Source organism: Choloepus didactylus, chromosome 1, assembly GCF_015220235.1.
Source record: "Choloepus didactylus isolate mChoDid1 chromosome 1, mChoDid1.pri, whole genome shotgun sequence".
Classification (NCBI taxonomy): Eukaryota; Metazoa; Chordata; class Mammalia; order Pilosa; family Megalonychidae; genus Choloepus; species Choloepus didactylus.
Window position 1 is genome coordinate 107,568,767 of NC_051307.1, and position 22,787 is coordinate 107,591,553.

Sequence of the window (22,787 nt, forward strand, 5' to 3'; positions counted from 1 at the left end):
CATGATATACTATATCTCAGACAACCAACTGAAAATGGAGATCATAATGGCCATCATAAGGGAAGGTTGTTGAGTTTCCCTCCCCATCCTACAAAAACTATCCCTCACAAAGCAGTGAGTTTGATATGCAAATCTTTTAAAAAGAGTTCTTATAATATAAGGTGCTTTCTTGATTATTTTACCTTGAAAAACAAAGTATCATTTAGGAAGACATTATTTAGGCCTTACACAACCTTAATCAGTGCTTTTAGGTACTTTCCAGAGGTCACTTGGTAAAAAGAGAGAAAATGATGGAGACAAAAAAATATCAACAAGGTTTAGGGTTCCTGAGGTTAGACCCTCACAATTGTAAAATGTTGATGTTGTTGTAAACAAACCTTTCAAAGGTCAATTTACAAAGCAGTAGTTAATGGTCACATTGTGGATATGCTACAGGACGAATGAAAACACAAACTGTCCTACTGTTAGAATGGCTACTTGTGGCCAGGGAAAAATTTCTAGTGAAAAAAACCATACCAGATTATAAAAGTGCTGTATCTCAAACATCTTAAGTGATGATAATGAATTTGGAAAATGTGTAAGATGATTCAAACGAGGGATTCTAGTGATGACAAAGACACCAATATCTGATACACATGGGAAAGAGTTTGAATAAAATTATTTCATGAAATATATAAGGAAAAAAAGCATAATTTCCAAATCAAAAGTATATCTGTGAGTATAAAATGCAATGTATAACTAAATTGATAAATCAGGTATTATAAAGAAAAGATCTATTTCATCTATACTTTTTTAAGTCAAATACTATCAAATTGAGGAAAAAACCTTATTACTCTAGTCACTGGAAAAATGAGGACTGCCTTTTACATTTAGGGTTGCCTATATTCATGTAGATACAGAATGTTTCACTGGATACCAGATATTGATGTGCTAGAAGCATTAACAACAGAAACCTAGATATATTACAATCATACCATTCTCAAAATTAATACACTAGTGAAAAAAGAGAAAATAAAATTTGATTCAAAAAGAAACATTTTTAAACCAAGAAGTCACTCAAGACTGAGAAGCATGGTGGAGAAAGAACTCTTCTCAAAGTTTTTAGCCACAAGTAAAGAACAGGTTGCATAACCTCCTGAACCAGTTAGGATAAGCTCAGAAGTACAAAAATGTGTCTACAGAAAGTAGAGCAATGATCCTGAAGAGACCCACCTAAAATCTTCTGAACCCAAACTCCCCTTTGAGCTAAGAGGATAATAAAGAAAAATTTCCTCATCTTGCCAGTGTTCAGTAGGACATAGGGCTGAAAGGCAATAATTACATGGCTCACACCAAACTCAGTCTTTATTAAATATAAGCAGGACTTCACTTCTGATCATATTTTATACGATCCTTAATGTCATTGTTCATGGCAGAAATCCTGATGGCTTTAACACACCATCAGAATAATTACATGAAAATAAGTGGGAAGATGTACTTTGAATAATACTCACAGTAAAGTTGATGAGATCATAGTATAGGTGAAGATGCTTTTGCTTAGTAACATGTATTGCTCCAGATTCATCTCTCTTAACCTAGTAATAAAATAAAAACATCCTTAATATTGGCTATTGTTTAACGGACTCTTTTAGATACTTAATTATACTCCACCTAGAAAATTATTCCTATTCAGAGTGTGGATAAGCCAAAAATACTGATAATAAAGAAACTATTACACAAATGAAAAAGTCAATCACATCACAATTTGTATCAAAATCCAAGGCATATCTGGTCAGTGAGCTAGTTGTCAATATTGGCAAGTACTACTCAATACAATTTTCACTCTGTCATAATTCAGAATAACCTAACCTCATCACCTCAATAACTGAATTTAGGTAGAGTTAAAGTACAAAATGGGACAAGGGTGTAAAAAAGTCAACAAAAGTTCATTAAAAAAGGGAAGCTACAGTAATGACACAAACCTTTTCTGAACTATTCTATCACAGCCTAAACAGCCCCAAATCACCCAAAAGGACCCCAAAAGTCAATGTTTTATTTACATCTGTGTACATACATACTAGAATCCTAATCATCCTTAAAATCTGCTTTTTCCACTTCTGCTCTAAGGTATCAGAGGACTGAAGAAGATAAGGGCACAGTATAGACCTGACCTGCCTAAAATTCATGACATTCATTTCAACCTGGCTTTTCTTGCACATGCTCCACAGCAGTGTCCTAAAATTTCTTTCTTCCCCATTAAGGCCCACTTCCTTTTCGCCTTCTAGTCTCATCACTTGCCGTGTTTGACCTTGTCTGATACCACCACAAGAAACTGGGACCATTTAATGTGGGCCCTTCATCTTCACTTCACTATATCACTTCCACCATAAGAAAATATGTTCTAATAAAATGTGAATGGGATCTTGAGCCCTGTGTTCAAGTAGCAGTTCTACTACTTATAGGTGTGTGACCTAGGGCAAATCACTCATTCTCAGTTTCCTCATCTGTAAAATGAAAATAAGACAGCACCAAATTGTTCTATGTGCTGCGTATGTTGAAAGCACTCCATAAACTGAAATAACCAATGCTACTGTTTCTATTCTCCTGAAGTTTTCTAAAGTTCTGCTACAGAAAATCACTTTACCTATACAGTCCCTAAATCCCACCTCCCTCCATCACTCCAATCCTTCCTCAATAAACCCCTCCTTTGCTAGAATATTCAATCAATCCTTCTGACTTCTCCATCTACAAAGCAAAGCAAAACAAAACAAAAAACCTTCCCTTAATTTATTTCCTCTGGCTATTTTTTAATGACATTTCTTCCTCTTGCAACAAAACACTATGATTGTCTGAGCTTGCACTTATAGATACCCATTTCTTTAACAAGGCTCTACAATCTAGCTTCTACTTCCATTCCATTGATAATTAGTCCTCTGAAAAGTTTCTAATGAACTACTTCTTGCTATGTCCAGTGCTATTATCTTTACTCTTCACTTTCCTTCATCTTTTTTTGACACTGGTATTTTCCTGGAATTCGTATTGTTACAAAGTCTGTCCTTTGTCTTCTGAGTGACACCATACTGTCTGATTTACCTTTCTACCTCTACATGCCTTTATAGAAAAGTCTTTTCCTGTTTTCTTTTTCCTTTCCCTTACATGAGTGTCCTCCAAGGTTATGTATACTCTAGCTTTTGATTTTCACAGCTTCAACTACCTTCTCTATCATGGAATTCTCATTTGCACTCTAGACCTGGACTGCCACCAGCCAACAGGATATTCCTTGATACAATACTTAGAAGTCCCACTTCCACTTCCAATTCAACACACTCAAATCTTCCCTTCTCATTTTCTCCCCTAAACAACTTCCCCTTCAAATATTCCATGTTTCTAAAACGCAAAGTCAGAAATGTCATGGTTCTCTCATCTCCTTCAGTACTTTAATCCAATATAATGAAAAGCCTTGTATTTCCTTCAAAATTTCATCCCTTCTTAACTCACACTGCAATCAACCACCCTTGTCTAAACACCTCATACTTGCTTTATTACAAGAGCAAAACCTTCAATTTCACTACTCTATCCTATAATCTATTCTTTTTGCTAGTTCTAGACTGATCTTCCTAAAATATCCTACTCATATCCTTCTCATTTTAATTAATTAAGAACCTGTGATGGCCCCCAATTACCAATCTAGGCCAATCCTTCCTTAATCTAGTTCAGGAGTCAGCAAAACTTCCTGTAAACGGTCACATCATAAATAGTTTAGGCTCTGCAGGACATACAGTCTCTGTCACAACTACTCAACTCTGCCACTCTATCACATATGCAGCCATAAATAATACAAAATTGAAAGGACATGACTACATTCCAATAAAACTTTATTTATAAAAAGAGGTGACTGCCAGATTTGGCTCATGGGCAACCAAGTTCCAATTTCTTATCTATATTTACCCCATATATCAACTTTATTTCTTCTACCATAGGTTTTCTCCCTGTCATTATTCAATCAACATTTATTAAGCATGTACTATATACAAGCCTATCCTAGTGGCTAGAAATACAGCAGTAGAGTTGGTCTCTGAACTTACGGAGCTTTTAGTCTAGTGAGACAGAAAATATTAGCCAAGTAATTCAAGAAGTGCTGAATGTAATCAAAGGAGAAGGTCTTATGGGTATATGCAGCAGGAAATCCTAACTTAGTTTAGGAGGTGAGGGAAGGCAATGTTAATTATGTGTAAGGATAAAGTGGAAAGGGACTATTGAGCTTTCTGAGCCGAGGCAATAGCATACTTAAAGGCACTGAGGTCAGACTAGTTAAAGGCTACCACAAATCTAGGACAGAAATCTAAGTGGTTTAGACTAGGAAAGCAGCAATGGTAGAGACCAAAAATGAGAAAATTCAAGAGATTTTAGAGAAGGAGTCAATAGGACTTTGTGATAAAACAGATATTAATAGAGAAGGGCAACTCAAAGGCAGTTACTAGGTTTCTGGCTTGAGAAGCTAGGTGGACAATGGTTCACTCGAGACCCTGAGCTAGGAAACCTGAATTACATAGGCACATTCCTACCTTGATAACTTCAGTTCATATTATTTCCCCTGATAGGTATACCCACCGCTCCTGCAGCATTTACTATCTATCCTTCATAAAGTCTTCCAAGGCTTCTCTAGTCCAAACTAATCTCTTTGTTCTCTGAAATTTTATCAACTTTTAATTCTCATCACACAGTTGAATCCTTAACTGTTCTCTAATATTAATGAGAATACTGATTTTGCCTTTCAAACAATATTATAAACTGTGTGAAAGAAGAAACTGTTTTATACTTCCTTCAGTTTCCTTTTGTGTCCATCACTGTGTAGAGAACACAGTTGGTGCCCAATGATACTTGCTCTCTGACTAATACATACATATATTCTAATACTAACATACATATTTGTATGTTTATACATCCATATATACCATTATTTGTTAATCAAAGGAGATAAATTTGAAAAACAGACCATGAAGGAGCATGGAGCTGAGGGTGATCAGTTTTTTTCCATATTAATTAATACAGCCTTAAATAAATATTAAGTAAGCACTCTCTCTCCAAAGAACTATAATAGTATATTTCTTTTACACAATATTAAACTACTGAATTTTTAAAAATCTTATGATAAAGGACTTTAAAATAGCTCTAGCATCATATTAGAACTTACCAATAGAAAATGAACCACATCTCCTCTGCAGAAGGCAAGCATGGGATTCACATAATTATGCACTGCCACAAAGTGCCAGGCCAGCAAAGGAACACTGGAAGGATCCATCTAAGAGCAGAAAACAAACAAAAAGTCATCATGGAAAACAGAAAGGACAAAGAAAAAAAAAGAAAATTCTGGTTAAAAATAGCATCTGACTAGTGTTCCTTGACACAACTTCTACCAATTTCTCATTAAAATTCCAATGAAGCAGGGAATGACTAGAAAGCCTCATGGGGGAACTTTCTGGGTTGATGGTAATGTTCTATATCCTGATAAGGGTTTGAATTACAGAAGTATACAGATCCATCAGTCTTCAGCAATTCTACACTCAAAAATTGTGTATTTCATTGAGTATAAATTTTATACTAAAGGAAAAACCTGAACAAATACTGAACTCTAGCTAATGATATGTACGCTGAATATTAAGGGGAAAGAGTACTGGTTTCTACAATTTACTTTGAAATATATCAAAAAATAAAATAGTTTTGATGGGTGGATAAATGGATAGATATGTAATAAAGAAAGTACAGAAAAATGAGAATGGTAGAATTTAGATGGTGGTTGCACAGCTATTCACAGGTATTTAATGTAAACTTCTTTCAACTTTGCTATTTGTTTGAAAAGGTTCATTATAAAATATTGGAAAAAATACCAATAAAACCATACAAAAAGATGCAATCATATACCACCATGATAAACCACAATCAGCCAATGAAGGTAACCTAAGAAATGTCAATGGCAATCTAAGACGGGTTTGTCAAATGAAAGAGCAGACATGCTTTTCTTGAGGTCCAGAGATAAACAGGGTATCAACAAGAAAAATAAGTGCTCTCCCTCAGTATGGGGGGCCACTTTCTGAATTAGTCAGAGTTTTCCACCATCACCACCACCACCACTAATACTTCTCATATACACATTGGTAGGTCACAGCTCTGAACACAATGAAGCAGGAAAGAAAGGGGAAACTGGGATGTGCGTTATATATCTTGAGAGGTAAAATTTCCCAAAATAAAATAGTGGAGGAGGAAGCCAAGAAAAGGGTATGTGGTGGCAATTTATGCTGGATAATACACTAGGGTATACTCTATCAGTAGTTCAGTGTCACAGAAGCAGACAGCAAGTATAATCCTACCTCAGTGGAGCCGTCACACAAAAACGAATACCTTTAAAACACTGGCAACTGGGCTGGAAATCAATACATCAACTTATCCTCCAGCTTCAAATCTAGTAAGGGAATTTTACTGCACTCAAATGGACAGCGAATGAGGCTGGGACAATCTACACATGAAATTAGGTGTGACCACAAAGCACCAGGACAGCAACAGACAGATATTGTCAAATTGAGGTTAAAAATAAAAGCCAGCTATATGCTGTTTATGAGAGAAAAACTTAAAACAAAATGATAAAGGTAGAAAAGTACAGCTCTCATGATCCCCAGGACACTAATCTAGTCACTAGCTTATGCTGCCTTGGTCACTTCAAGTGAAGTCTAGACAGCAGTCTTTGGAGCACTACATTCTACCCAGTTTTCTGACAATCCTACATTCACAGAACTCACCACTTATAAGTCTTTTTTCCCAACTCCCTGGCATGGTCCTCCCTTTTGCCAGTAAGACAGAGGCTTACTCACCCGTCCATAGGGAAAAGTCATCCACACTTTCAAGGATGGTTTCAATCCAATGACTAGTATCTTTAGGAGAAAAATATGTTTTCAAAATTTACTTTGTAATTTTCAAATTTGGGGTATTCAAAGCCTCTAATGGTTAAGAGTTTCATCTTCTAAATATACCTACCTTTGTTAAGGATGCCATGGCCAATAATGAAAATTGTGTGATGGGATGATCTTTCAACTCAGGCTTAGAATGTAAAGGCTCAATACAGCAAACTTCACCCTTAGAACCACTAAACAAACATCTAGATTCACACGTCCTCACTCCCATCACTCTCCTGAAAATATAACCAAAAAGTTCAGAATCAATTTAGCAATGATTCAAGGCACCATCATCTCCAATTAACTTGGACAACTACAATAACCTCGTATCTCCTACTCTTATCCCCTACAGCCCAAATTCCACATTAGCAGCATGATCTTTATAATATATAAGTCAGATTTACCTCTCTTTTGCTAAAAACACTCCAATGACTTGCCAGTGTATGAAAAATGAAATCCAAACTCTTCACCGTGTCTTAAAAGGACCTAGATGATCTGGCTTCAAACTTCACTTGTCTCTCACTACTGCTGCTCCTGACAAAGCTTTGCTCCAGTCACACTTGACTTTTTTGTTGTTGTTGCTCCAGATAGCTAAGTTTGTGCCTACCTCAAAGCCTTTGTGCCTGAACATCTCTCTGCCCGGATCGCCTCCCCCAGATCTCTGCACTGTTGGCCCACTCATCATTCAGGTCTTTGCTCAAATGTTTCCTTCTGAGGAAGTCCTTCCTGATGATCCTGACTGTACTTCAGCACAATGACCTATGTTATTTTCTTGACAGCACTCATAACTATCTGAAATTATTTTATTTCTGTGTACTTTATTGTCTGTCTCCCCAACCTACCCAGAATGTGTGTTCTATTAGAGAAGGAAATTAATTTTTCTGTTTCACAGTTATAACTCTGGCACCCAGAAAAATGCCTACACGGAGGAGATGCTCAATAACCATTGGCTGACTAAATAATAGCAATTTTTAAGCAAGTACTTTGTGCTTATTGTTAGAAGTTGTTGAGAAATACAAGAAACAAAGATAGTCGTTACCCTTAAAGAATTTATGGAAACATAATACACATAGCATTCTGTTATACTTAAAAAAAAAAACAAAAAACCTCTGCTTCATGAATGTTCTGTCATGTATCTAGACAGTCTTTACTCTTAAAAAGTAAACAGGCAATTCCAAGGCAATGAAGCCTTTTTGTACCTGCCACTGTGGTTATAACTGACCAGGCCAAAGGCCTGAACCAAAATTAGTCGAATACTCCGGAACAGTGGTTCCAAAACCCGACAGCTCCTAAGAATCCCCTGAGGATTAGGAGTCTAGAATCCCAAATCAAACCTATGGAGATAGAATTTGGCGGCCAGGCCTGGAACTCATATGTTCTACAAGCTTCCACAGGTAATTCTGATACATGGCCATAATCTATTTTAATCACATGGGCTTTCCAGGGCTCTTCATCTTCAGTTTCAAATAATTAAACCACAGCTAGTCTATCCATTTGTCAACAAATTTCCATTAATCTCTTACTTAAATGTCAATTCAAAAACAGAGCCTCCACTGTCGTTGCAAATTGCAAGCGTTGGATCATCTGTAAACTAAACAGAGAATAAACTTATTTTCTTGTAGATTTTTAAACAAATGTTAAAAAGGTAAGGAAGAAATTATAAAATTTTAAAAATTTACTACATACATATTTAATTGCATTTGAAATAACCTAGATTCAGCTCATTACTTAACAACATACAAACACTTATTCAAAATAAAAATGGCTCAATATATTTTTAAAACTAAGGCTTTCAAAGGTTAATAATAAAACCACCATCATCAAGATGAGAAAATAATAGTAATACAAACTATGATTCATAAAAGTCCTAAGGTTCCCTACTTGGTTTCTTACATTAACTTTTTCTAACTTGCTGTTAAACTGAATAGGACATATTAACTTTGGATACATTTCCAACTGCCTACTTTTCATAAAGACATTAGATATGTTTAGGAAATACACTTCTCTGAATATGTTTTCTAATAACTGAAGAGTTAATCCAATATATACACAATATTTTAATTCTTTATGTAACTCTTCCTAAAATGTGCTGCCTCCTTCATATTCTTAAATAAGAGTATACTTAAGTTATTATTACCTAATCTAGAAAACTCAGAGTAATAAATAATGTCCACAAGGACAGTCCTAAAGTCAAAGAGGTACAGTAAATTTGAATGCTATAGGATATAAAATTGAATAACTTAACCTATTACTATAGTATCACAGCAACTAGCTTCCGTAACCCCAAATGTTGGTGAGCCTTCCTAATTAGCACACCTTCATACTCTTAGTCAAGGATATTGAGGTACAGAAGGCCACTGTAAAATTATTCTTCCTCTACCCCACACACATGCACAGTAAAGAAGTACCACATCTTTGCTCTCAAAGCCTAGATGAGCAGTTGCCAAAGTAGGGAGCTTGTACCCCAGAGGTGTACAGGAAACAGCCAATGGAGTGTTTCAGAAAATAATACAACTGTATTTCCATTTATTAATTTTCCAGTTCTTTTGTATGTAAATAGCATGTTTACATAATTCAAAAACAAATATACATACATCAAGGAACCCAAATTGTTATTGATGGGACGTCGGGTTAAAAGTTTGGAGAACAATGAGTAAAAATTTAAGTGCAAGTGGCTGTTGTCAATCTAAGACATCAGAAATGCTCAATTATATGTATCTTTTGCTATTTTTTTCTCTGACATCACAGTGTCTACATACACCACCTCATCACAATTCTCGAGAAAAAACAATGGCTACTGCTACTATGCTTTTAATTTCAGCTGCATTCTTCTCTTTTCTCTCTGCTTCTGTCTCTTCTATTTCATATTGCATCTCCCAAAGATTTTAATTTTTCCTGAAAAAGGGTTGGTCTTTTATAAACACCACCAACTATTCTTTCAACCAAACATTTACTGAGCAGCTACTATAGGTAAAAACACAAAAATAAATGTGATACAGACCCTGGCTTTAAAAACATTATAATCTATTAAGAGAGGTAAGACATGCACACCAACAACTGTAATTTATTGGAAGTTGCTACAAGCCATATGAAAAAAGGTCAATAGAAATTTCCATGATGGTTTGGAAAAAAAGATAATCTCTCTACTTGCCTCAGTTTTTTTCATTGTTATTAAATGTTTCAATGTTGCCTTGCTACAAAAGGCTTTTTTGTTACCAACCTAGATGTAGACATATATACTCCAGATGCTTGCAGACTTTAAAAAGCGTATGTCTGAACAAGAGAGCTCTGCACAATAAGCAACCAAATGTGCACATGATTAAATTCTAGAAGATTTTAGACTTTCCTAGTTATAGAACTTTACCTTTTACACCTCTGAACATGGGCTTGACAGTGTGCAAGAACCAAAGTTCACATTGTGTTTATAAATCAATCTGTTACCTAAAGTCGGTTTATTTTTTACATGTCTGTAAGGAGACAGCCAACACTAACACCTTAAATGCTTTCCCTTTAGAAGCCTAAAAGAAAATAAACCAACAGATACATTTCTAAACATAATCCAAACCTTGGGTCTTTCATAATTGGTGCCTCAAATACAGACCACTTCAGCAATAAAATCTTGGCATACTAAACAAAACGTACAATGACCTTTTAAAATCTCCATATGCGTTTTCAGCAGAGAGCTGCCTGTCTTTGCTGCCAACCTCTGGTCTAGGATCACATCAATTTGCCCTTTTTGTTGCTATATCTATTAGACTTCAATACAACTTGAAGCTGAACATTTCCATATTGGCCCTTCTCTTATTTTAACTTGGCAAAACATCTTGTTGGGCTAAAAGATAATTCAATGTCAAGGATTCTATTTATAAGGTAATACTCAGCTTTATGTTAAATATATTTTTTGGACTTCTGAGCATCAATATAGAGAAATTTACTTAATAAATGGTTACAAGATATAATAATAAGAGTCATCAGAAAAAGAAAAAGATATTACCTTGATATGCAGTATCGCTGTTCCTGGAGGATGAGCATCTGTTATTGATCTTAGAAGTTTTCCACTGGCCAAATCCCACATGGTAATCTATAAGACAACTAATGCTTTAAAAACAAATTTATTGCTCTTTTTTAGAACTTAAGTATCCTGCCTTCTGGCTGAAAAAAATCTATTCCAGGTCTATAAACATTAGGGTCAGAGAGCTAAAACTTAAAACATAACTAAAGATTGCAGATCCATTAAAGCATGGCACTTTTATTCCATTTTCATCTACCCCTCATCTTGACCAATCTACTTTTCCCTTTAGATCTTGTACTTATACAGAGAGGTAAATGATATTTCTCTAATGGGTCAATCAGTCTGGTACAGGTAAAAAACATGGAAAAGGCTCTGCTGCCAAACCAGCTGGTGATGTATGAATCAAAAGATGGGAAAAACCACAATCAATTGCCAATTTTAGAAACGGAAAGAAAGAAATAACAAAATAGTTATCTAGGAACATGGTAATAAGAATACAGAAAGCAGAATATAGTGATTTTTATAACAGTCAATATTATCTATATCACTGTAAGGAAGTGTATAATATATAACATCTCGGTTGGTTTAAAAAGACTATTTAATTAGACACAATAATGATGATATTAAAATTACAGATTCTGGCATCCTCAACATGATAAACAGCATATATGAAAAACCCACAAGCTAACATCAAATTCAATGGTGAATGACTGAAAGCTTACCCCTAAGATCCTCGAGGAACAGGACAAGGATGCCCACTGTCACCACTGTTATTCAACATTGTGCTAAAATTTCTAGCGAGAGCAATTAGGCAAGAAAAAGAAAGAAAAAACATCCAAATAGGAAAGGAAGAAATCAAAATATCCCTATTTACAGATGACGTGTTGCTATATATTAAAAATCCTGAAAAATCCACAATCAAGCTACTAGAGCTAATGAACAAATTTGGCAAAATGGTGGGGGGCAAGATTGAAGAAAAAAAAACAGTAGTTTCTATCTGCCAGTAGTGAACAATCTGAAGAGGAAATCAAGAAAAAAAATTCCATTTATGGCAACAACTAAAAGAATCAAATATCTAATAATAAATTTAATCAAGGATGCAAAGGACTTGTACATGGAAAACTATAAAGCATTGCTAAAAGAAATCAAAGAAGACCTTTATAAATAGAAGGACATTCCATGTTTGTGGATTAGAAGACTAAGAATTAAGACGTCAATTCTAGGCAAAGCAATTTACATATTAATACAATCCCAATCAAAATTTCAAAAGCTGCCTTTGCAGAAATGGAAAAGCCAATCATAAAATTTATTTGGAAGGATAATCACCTTGGAAAAGAACAAAGTTGGAGAACTCACACTTCCTGATCTTAAAATTTACTATAAAAGCAACAGTAATCAAAATAGTGGCACTGGCACAAGGACAGACATATAGACCAATGGAATGTTGAGAGTTCAGAAATAAACCCTCACATCCATGGCAACTGATTTTTGACAAGGGTGCCATGTCCACTCAATGAGAAAAGAATAATCTCTTCAACAAATGATGCTGGGAAAACTGTATTTATATATACAAAAGAATGAATGTGGATCCCTACCTCATATCATATATAAATTTTAACTCAAAATGGATCGAAGACCTAAAAAAAGAAATACAAGAAATAAAAACATAAAACTCCCAGAAGAAAACAGAGGGAAGCATCTTTAGAACATCATGTTAAGCAATGGTGTCTCAGACTTTACATCCAAAGCACAAGCAACAAAAGAAAAAATAGATAAATGGGACTTCATCAAATTTTAAACTTTTGTGCATCAAAGGACTTAATCATTAAAGTAAAAAGACAACCTACAGACTGGGAGAAAATATTTGGAAACCATATTTCTGATAAGGGCTTAATATCTAGAACATATAAAGAAATCCTACAACTCAACAAGAAGACAAAAAACTCAATTAATAAATGGGGAAATACTTTCAAAGAAGATACACAAATGGTCCACAGGCACTTGAAAAGATGCTTAACATCATCAGCCATTAGGGAAACGCAAATCAAAACCACAGTGAGATACCATTTCACATCCACCAGAATGGCTACTATTAAAAAAAAACAAAAGATATTAATGTTGGAGAGGTTATGGAGAAATAGGAACACTCATTCATTGTTGGTAGGAAGGTAAAATGTACATCCATTGTGGAAAACCATTTGAGGACTCCTCAGATAGTAAAATATAGTTACCATAGGACCCAGTAATCCCACTTCTAAGTATATACCCAAAAGAACTGAAAGCAGGGACTTGAACAGATATTTTCCCACTTATGTTCATAATGGCATTATTCACAACTGCCAAAAGATAAAGGCATGGAAGCACCCCAAGTGTCGATCAACAGAGGAAGTAAATGAGTTATATATATATATATATATATATATATATATCCCCTAAATAAAATGTGGTATATATAACAATGGAATACTATTCAGCTATAAAAAAGAATGAAGTTCTGATAATATGCTACAACATGGCTGAACCTTGAAGACATCAGGTTGAATGAAATAAGCTAGACACAAAAGGCCAAATACTGTATGAACTCACTTATATGAAATAATTAGAATATGCAAATTCATAGAGTAAGAACTAGAATACAATTTTCCAAGGGCTGAGGTGGGTATACGGAATGGGGAGTTAATGCTTAATTGGAACAGAGTTTCTGTTTGGGGTGATGAAAAAGTTTTGTAATGAGTGGTAGTGATGATAGTGCAACATCATGAATGTAATTAACACTGCTGAATTGTATATTTGAACATGAAAATTTTAGGTTGACTATGTCACCAGAAAAAAAATTGTTTAAAAACCATAGAACTGTACAACACAAAGAATGAACCCTAATGTAAACTATGGATTATAATTAATAGAATAATTATAACAATGTTTCAACAATTGTAGCAAAGGTACCACATTAATGTAAAATGTTACTAATAGGAAAGACTGTGGGAGATGAGCGGATATATGGGAACTCTGTACTTCCTGCATGATTTTTCTGTAAACCTACAACTGCTCTAATATAAATGGAAAAAAAAAAATACTCTGGCTCAGTCAATAACAATTATTTACAATTAAACAAGACAAAAATCAGACTGAGCAATGTCAGGTTAGCTCTACAGATGTGTCACTTTATTACACATAATTGAGTCTTTGAGAGACTGATCTAAAGATATTGGAGTCTTATAAAATTGATTTTATTTTAACATTATCACCTGGTTAAAAGAAAGTTCTTATCTTACCTGTCCTTTGGCAAAGCCACAAAGAAGTCTTGAGCAATCACTGTTGATACTGAGGGCAGAAATGGCACCATACTGACCTCCAACACTGGTGCTACCCAGACAGAGACGCAAAGCTTGATTCTGATCTAAAGAAAGCGATTGTAAAGTCAAGAGGACGAACTGGAAGAAAGTGAATAAATACATATATAATAGAGGCATGTTTTCAAAGAGTTGGGCAGTGACAACAATCAAAAGAAGCAGCTTTGACATTACATTCATAATAAAATATATTTACTGAACAGCTACGAGATGCTGGGCATTGAGTTACAACTAAGAATACAGAAAAAAAAGACAATGCATGGCTATACAAGGAAGTATTGTACAAAACTTGTTATGATAAATCAAAAAAACCATAATAATGGATTTGTCTTCTTGAACAAACCAACTATCTTTCATCTGTCTTACCCGAGAATTGTATTTCTTGCTATTTTAACATGCAAGGTTACCAGGGGAAACCATTTTCTTTTAAAATATTTTTAAAACTTTAAAAATCAAAATTTATCTATTTAGAATTTGGCTGATATGATCCATGAAGACAAGATTTACTCAACAAATTAACAGTTCAAATACATTTACAAAGGAAATGTTTAAACTACTTAAGAAAATTATTTCAAACATTAATATGTGATATGTTAAACATAATTACAATTAGTTACTAACTAACTTCTTTAAGGGCAAGGAGCTTCCTTAGTCACCTCTGATTTCCCTAGGAGGCACTCAAACATTTATTATATTTTATCATCTAATAATAAAAATAAAGTCCCACCTTCTCCTAGGCAATTCTTATTTTGTACAGAGTTCATTATTGTACCCACTTGAAAACAAAATTAAAAATTGAAGTGTAATGCAGCATGGCTATAAAATTTATTTTTTTTAAAAAAAAAAAGCCACAACCTGGGGTTTTCTCAACTTTCCCGGCACTTACTTGTGTCTTCCTTATCTATGTACATGCTAGTTTTTTGATATGTCTTACCTCCCCTATTAGCCTACAATCTCTCAGAGGCCTGAGATGGTGAGTGAATTAACACCTCATGAATACTTGGCTTGGTGCCTTGCACTCAGAAAGTATCTCACAATCATCTGAATAGCTTCCACATTTGCAAATCTTCCATCTATAAGGATAAATCTAGTTATCAGAAACAGCCTAAGACATTCATTCCCATGTGTGGTGCTTGGAGTTATGTACCCCAGAAAAACATGTTCTTAACCTTAATCCATTCTTGTGGGTCTGAATCCACTGTAAACAGGACCTTTTGGTAAGGTTATTTTTAGCTACGGTATGGCTAACTGAATCAGGATGGACCACAATCCTATTACTGGAGACCTGATAGAGAAGCTTGAAGTCAATGGAAAAGAGGAGAAAGGAAGGGCACCATCATGTGCACTGCCATGTGCCATAAAAACCAAGGACCCCAAGATCACCGGCAGCCAGCCCCTGAATGCCAGAGTCTTGAAGGAGAAAAGCATTGCCTTACTGATGCCTCAATTTTGGACTTCTAGCCTCAAACCCATGAGCCAATCAATTCCCACTGTTTAAGCCAACCCACTGAACGGTATTTATTAGCTGGGAAACTAATAGACCAGGTCTAGGGAAGAATATTAGGTAAGCCCTTTTACCAGTCCAAAGTGAATACTTGTGAGAGTATTTTTCTGTTTTCATAACCCGGCTCAAATAGCAATTCTCACTTCCCTGCAATAAGGAGTTCTGAAACTTTTAATGGCTGTATCATTTCTGGCACACAGAAAATACTCAGTGTTTTTTTAAATTATTTTAGATTTTAGCCTTCCAAGGTAAACATCCAAAAAGGATTAAAACTAATAAATACCTAAGGTCTGATCTAATTAAAAAGTCATTATCTTTATTTACATCTAATATTACATAATTACAGATATTTCTCCATACATCTAGAACAGCCTCCCCTACTTTTCCCTCTCCTACAGTTTAATTCAAATTATTAAAACTTCTCTCTATTCTATAATTTTCCTAACTCTAAATTTCACTTCACATGTTACTTTGCTCCACTGAAATTGCCTGCCTAAAATGGTGTTTTCCATGGTCCTTATTTTGTCAGGGCTGCCTTAAACAGTAAATGGATTATCCACATACCTTATTTTTTAAACTGTCATGATATAATAGTTAGGCAATAATGTTCTATATATGCCAGTACTTTGGGTTATGTGTAGAGGCAACAGGTGGACTGAAAGTAAGAGCACAAGACAGACGCTTGTATGAAATTTCATACCAGTCTCACAAAGGAGCCACTCAAGCCTGAGCAGCCTGCTTTACAGGCACAAGGTAGTGTATGAACAGTACACCAACAGATCCTTTATAATCTCTGCTTTGAGATCCAAACTTTACACAGTTCTGATCCATCAATACTTAAAGATTTGCTCTATCGCTTTCTGATCTCACAAAGTTCATACCATAAATTAGACTATTTAAGTATTCTAATAACTCAGAGAAAGTAGATACAGGATAATTGAGAAATATGATAAAAATAGACTAAGGATACCAGAAGAGGAAATAAAGAAAGAGTAGTGCCCCCACCTCGATGGTTGCTAACATGGCTACAGACATAGGGAACTGGTGGTTTGATGGGTTGAGCCCTCTACCATAGGTTTTACCCTTGGGACGGCTGCTGCAAAGGAGAGGCTAGGCCTCCCTATAATTGTGCCTAAGAGCCTCCTCCCGAATGCCTCTTTGTTGCTCAGATGTGGCCCTCTCTCTCTAGCTAAGCCAACTTGAAAGGTGAAATCACTGCCCTCCCCACTACATGGGATCAGACACCCAGGGGAATGAATCTCCCTGGCAACGTGGAATATGACTCCCGGGGAGGAATGTAGACCTGGCATCGTGGGACAGAGAACATCTTCTTGACCAAAAGGGGGATGTGAAAGGAAATGAAATAAGCTTCAGTGGCAGAGAGATTCCAAAACGAGCCGAGAGGTCACTCTGGTGGGCACTCTTACGCACACTTTAGACAACCCTTTTTAGGTTCTAATGAATTGGGGTAGCTGGTGGTGGATACCTGAAACTATCAAACTACAACCCAGAACCCATGAATCTCGAAGACAATTGTATAAAAATGTAGCTTATGAGGGGTGACAATGGGATTGGGAAACCCATAAGGACCACACTCCACTTTGTCTAGTTTATGGATGGATGAGTAGAAAAATAGGGGAAGGAAACAAACAAACAAACAGACAAAGGTACCCAGTGTTCTTTTTTACTTCAATTGCTCTTTTTCACTTTAATTATTATTCTTGTTATTTTTGTGTGTGTGCTAATGAAGGTGTCAGGGATCGATTTAGGTGATGAATGTACAACTATGTAATGGTACTGTGAACAGTCAAATGTACGATTTGTTTTGTATGACTGCGTGGTATGTGAATATATCTCAATAAAATGAAGATTAAAAAAATAATAAAAAAAATAAAAGAAAGAGTAGTGATGGTAGAAATGTAGGAAGGAAAGGAACATACCACTAAATTCTAGGTTAAAAACCCAAATATGGCTGTGTTTTCCTGTCTGTGGTTCTGATGTACTAAAAACTAGATAAGACAAGGGACTAAGTTATTAACCTTAGTCATTTCTGAAATGAGTAATATTTTATAATCCACAGTTTTGTGTCAATGAAAATACTCTCATTTTCCTGATTTTCATAATGTATTCCTTATCTTTATAAAGTCTCTAAATAAGGTAGCATGGCTGGTGAAATCAGATACCTTGATTTTTTTTTAATTAAATTCAGCTTTATTGAGATATATTCACATACCACACAGTCATCCATGATGTACAATCAACTGTTCACGGTACCATCATATAGTTGTGCATTCATCACCCCAATCTATTTTTGAACATTTTCCTTACACCAGAAACAATAAGAATAAGAATTAAAAATAAAAGATAAAAGAGGATCCAAATCATCTCCCTATTCCACCCTATTTTTCATTTAGTTTTTGTCCCCATTTTTCTACTCATCCATCCATACAGTGGATAAAGGGAGTGCGATCCGCAAGGCTTTCACAAGCCTACACTGTCACCCCTTGTAAGCCACATTGTTACACAATCATCTTCAAGAGTCAAGGTTACTGGTTTGGCAGATACCTTGATATTAATCTCATCCCTACTCCTGGGGAAGTACAGGCATTGCAACTACTTGCCTGGGTAATCTTAGGAAAGTTACTTAATTTCTCTTAGCCTCATTATCCTCACTTATGAAATGTAGAAAACACACCTCACCTCACTGTGTTGCTAAGAGGAATAAAATAGTAAAGTAAGATAATGCACAAAGGAGCCAATTCAATGTCTCTGAAATATTATTAGCTTCTCATCACAAACTGATTTATAGATTATACTCACATACATTTAAAAAAGAGAGATGATGGTAAGAGAGGTGAACAGTATATGAAAAATATACAAAATGTAATCTATTTTCTCAAAAAATATTTCTCAATTTTTACTGCTGTCTTCATACATTTTTTATGAGACCACATTAACAAACTTGCTATTATACAATTTAGAATCGATTCTGAAGAGGTAGAATTTCTGTGTAAAGAAGAAAGTAGAGTCTTATTGGAGAGGTTTTCCTACTACAGTAAATAAACATTCTATAGTCGACAATTCTGGGAAAAGGTGCTCGGCTATAAAAAACATAAAACTTCTTCAAACTGCTAAGATGTTATAGTTATATAAAAAGAACAAAAGGACCTGAGCAGAGGCAAAAAAACAAAACAAAACAAAAAACTAAAAATCAGAGCTTCTTCCATGTTCTACCCCTACAGCCTGCTCTTTATCTCATTAATTTAAAAGGAAAAATTCTACTCTTCCCCTACTCACTGAAGTCTCCTTTATCTACTGTTGGGGAAAAGGTATTAAATTAGTAGTACATCTAGTTTCATTTACAAAGTCACATAAAATCACATTTGGCTGGCATTGTCAACATACTTTATTAAAAAAATAAAATCAAATCAAACTGAAGAGGGTCCTTATGTAGCAGGTATCCCTGGGCAAGAAACTGGAAATGAGACTATCATAGAGCTTAAATAAGACAATGCATATGAAAATTCTGAAAAGTATCAAACTGTACAAATGAAAGGAATTATTACTGATGATGCCAATTAATTAAGATAACTTGAAGTCCAGATAGCACAAAAAGCACATCTGACACAGCAATTAATTACATCTATTTCTTATATTAATATATATTTCAAAGAACACTATATTTCAAAGAACACTTAGTTTAGGGTAGATTTCAACATATTCTGCGCTTAAGAGTAACGTGCTAACTAGCAAAGAAAAACCACAAATTATAAAGTCTACAATAGATCTAAAATTTAAATTTTAACATACTTCAAGAATTTCTCCTAATCCTTTTACCATAAACCAAAATTATCCCAATCATTTATTTCACCCCTAATTTGTTTTAACTAATTCCCAAAGACCATCCAAGAAGGAAATGCCTACATCCTAGAGGGAATCAAATTTGATTGTATATGTAGAATTCTACTTTTATCTGCCAGTATTCACCATCCTTTTCTTACCCATTATTCATATGAAAATATTCTCTAGGACAAAGGGAGAAGAAAAAAGGAGATCGTCATAGGAAACTTATTTCATCAATAATCATTAAACAAGAAGCATTATTACCTGACCTCCATGTAACCAACTCCGAGAATTAAAGTTCTCATTCCCGCGGTAAAATTACTAACTGAAGCCTAAGACAAACTGAATGCCCATGGCTAACTGGCTATTTTCTAGAATGCTGATGCTTACTAAGAGTCTGTGTGTTTATTCCCAAATCTGTTCATGGCATTTTATAAAATACTATACTTAAAAAGCTTAGACAATATATAAACCGATAAAATAAAGTGGAAAATAGAGAGCACCTTTTCCTATGAAAACTAAACAGATGCTTTAGAAAGTTTTGTTTAAATCTAGAAAAGAGTGTCCTCTTCAATTGCTTCACAAGTGCCTAAACTTATATCTCATTTTTTAAAAATTAAAATTTCAAAATTTACATGGCCCATTATTGATACAGTTTATGCCAAAAAAGATGATGTAGAACTCCATCTGGCCTTGGACTATATCAAAAGATTAGGAGAAAATTACTTACATATTTTCAGATAAAATAAAAAATTAAAGATACACATGCATTTATAATTTTTAGCAATTCCTTGCTTCATCCAATTTTTCAATTAGTTTTTTTTCAACAAGCATTTCATAAGAGGATTTTGACTGTAATGGATAGTATTCTCTTTCAACATTAAAAGGGTTAAAAGAAAGAGAGTTACTCATGCAAACCAAAATCACAATACCTTTTCCTTTAGCATCCATGGTGAAAAGATTAAAAGAGAGAGAAAAGCAAGAAATCAGTTCAAAAGTTCAGAGAAAAGAAAGGTAAAGTTTCAAGAGTATAAGTGACAAGTTGTAGTCAACTGTGGGAATGTTACTAAATTTGATTTATTGATGTCTATACGATTATATTCAGATTTTGGTTATGGAAAAAGAGATTATATAATATTCAAATTATAGCACAGTAAGTAAATCTGTGTTTAAATTAAATAGAAACAAAAACAGTTGCAATAAAATAATCTACTAACATATACAAACAACAGGCAAAAAAAAAGTAAAACTAAAGATTTTGGCATAGGGAGACATCTTTATTAAGATTTGAGCTTTTGAAACCCTGTATATAAGGAAAGAACCAAGATACACAATAAATGGCACAAGAATAGGCAACGTACATCACCATTTAAGAAACTTATAATGATAACTTATAATGATTACTATTTTAATAACTCAGGCCTCTATTTCAAGGAGACTCTACTAGTACTTAAACAAGTACAGTTCTTCCTGCTACACTTTCTACTATGACCAACAAAGAGGTTTTAAAGAGGTCACTTCTAATCCAGACTTCTATCCTAAGCAGTCCACAGTTATTATTCCTCTGTCATTTGTTCCTGGGCTTTCAAGCATATTTTTAATCCATTTGTTAGACCATATCGTCCAAACATCTGATTTCTACAAACAAGTAAAATTTATTAACTGCACTATTAAAAGCCCAAAGCACAACTGGAATATCATGATTCTTCCTCAGGATGTTCACTTTGGCATACTTTTTTTTCACATGGGACTGTAATGATATGTTACTATTTTATCATATCTACAAGAATGCTGCTGGGGTCTATATAAATAGGAAGCAGGCCCAAGAAAATTAAGGAGATAGCACCAAACAATAACATACTCTTCTTCCCCTGTTAGTTTTATTTTTAAAGTATTCATTTTAATTTGTTTACAGTAAGTTCTACATGGGTTTGATTATAAGCAGACACATATTGTTAAAACTTTGTGATAAGGAAGGAACATTAAAAGAGACAGAACTGAATAGAAGTGAGCACTGGTAAGCAGTAACAAAAATATCAGTACATATACACTGATCTAGGATTCAGTATTTCTTTATTCTGAACTTGGCTCCATACACATCAACCTCTATGGTCCTCAATTTCCTTATACATAAATTAAGGAGACTGAACTAAAATATCTTTTAAGCTCCTTTCCCAAAATTCTACCAAGTGAATACCCAATTATGTCCCCATATAGTAATAAGCATTCTTACAGCTGATAGGAAAGTACGCTGGTAAAACTTTTCTAGAGGGCAATTATGCAAAAGTCTTCAAAATGTTCATACCCTGACCCAAGCAATTCCACTTCTAGAAATTAATTCTAAGTAATTATGGGCACAAAAATTTAGTAACAAAGGTGTTTACCACTCCACTTTTTAGAAACAATCTAAATGTCCCATAGTAGGAAATGGTTAAATAAATTATGATGCATCCATTCAAAAGAATACTGTGTAGCCATTAAAGTGATGTTACAACAAATATATAAATTACATGGAAAGATGTTCATTATAATGAAAAAAGCAGGTAACAAATTAACACAATCCTATTTTGGGGTGTGTTCATACAAATATGTATAGAAAAAAGAAACAGTCTATACAGAAATGTCAGTGGTTATTCATGAATGATTGAATTTGGGGCATTTTATATCTTCAACTTTTTGCTCATCTATATTTTCTAAATTTTCTACTATGAACACTTATCAATTAGGTAATAAGAAAAATTATTTAAAGACTCAACTCTAAAATTCCTTCTAGAGCATTGTATCTTTATCTCCATCATTCTGATCCCCAAACAATAAAATCCCATTATCTAAATAAATCAACTTTGAAAACACTAGGTATTAAAATCACATGTTAAACAAAGATTTTGACATAACAGAAAATTTATAAACAGGAAATCAATTGTTCAGAAACAGAAAATAATTAGTTATCCACTCATATGGTAAATAAAGATGTAAGGCCCAAGATAGCAGAATTGTGGTTCTGCTATTAAAGTATTCTCAGGAAATGCTTCTATATATACTGTGGATTCCTTATTAAAACACAGTGTGATCAAGAATTCTATTTAAGAGAAATGCAGAACACTTAAAATCCAGAAGAAAACACCAAAAATGAGAGAAAATATTATCTA

At 34.4% G+C, this 22,787-nt stretch overlaps 1 protein-coding gene across 1 annotated transcript in view; it reads right to left on the minus strand.

The window, feature by feature from the left end:
- The window catches only part of VPS8 (VPS8 subunit of CORVET complex), a 275,358-nt gene that overhangs the window by 222,597 nt on the left and 29,974 nt on the right, over positions 1-22,787 (minus strand). The window contains 7 exon segments of the mRNA XM_037839097.1: positions 1,494-1,574; positions 5,174-5,281; positions 6,846-6,905; positions 7,009-7,162; positions 8,450-8,517; positions 10,921-11,007; positions 14,214-14,338. Coding sequence (XP_037695025.1) covers positions 1,494-1,574; positions 5,174-5,281; positions 6,846-6,905; positions 7,009-7,162; positions 8,450-8,517; positions 10,921-11,007; positions 14,214-14,338 — 683 coding nt within the window.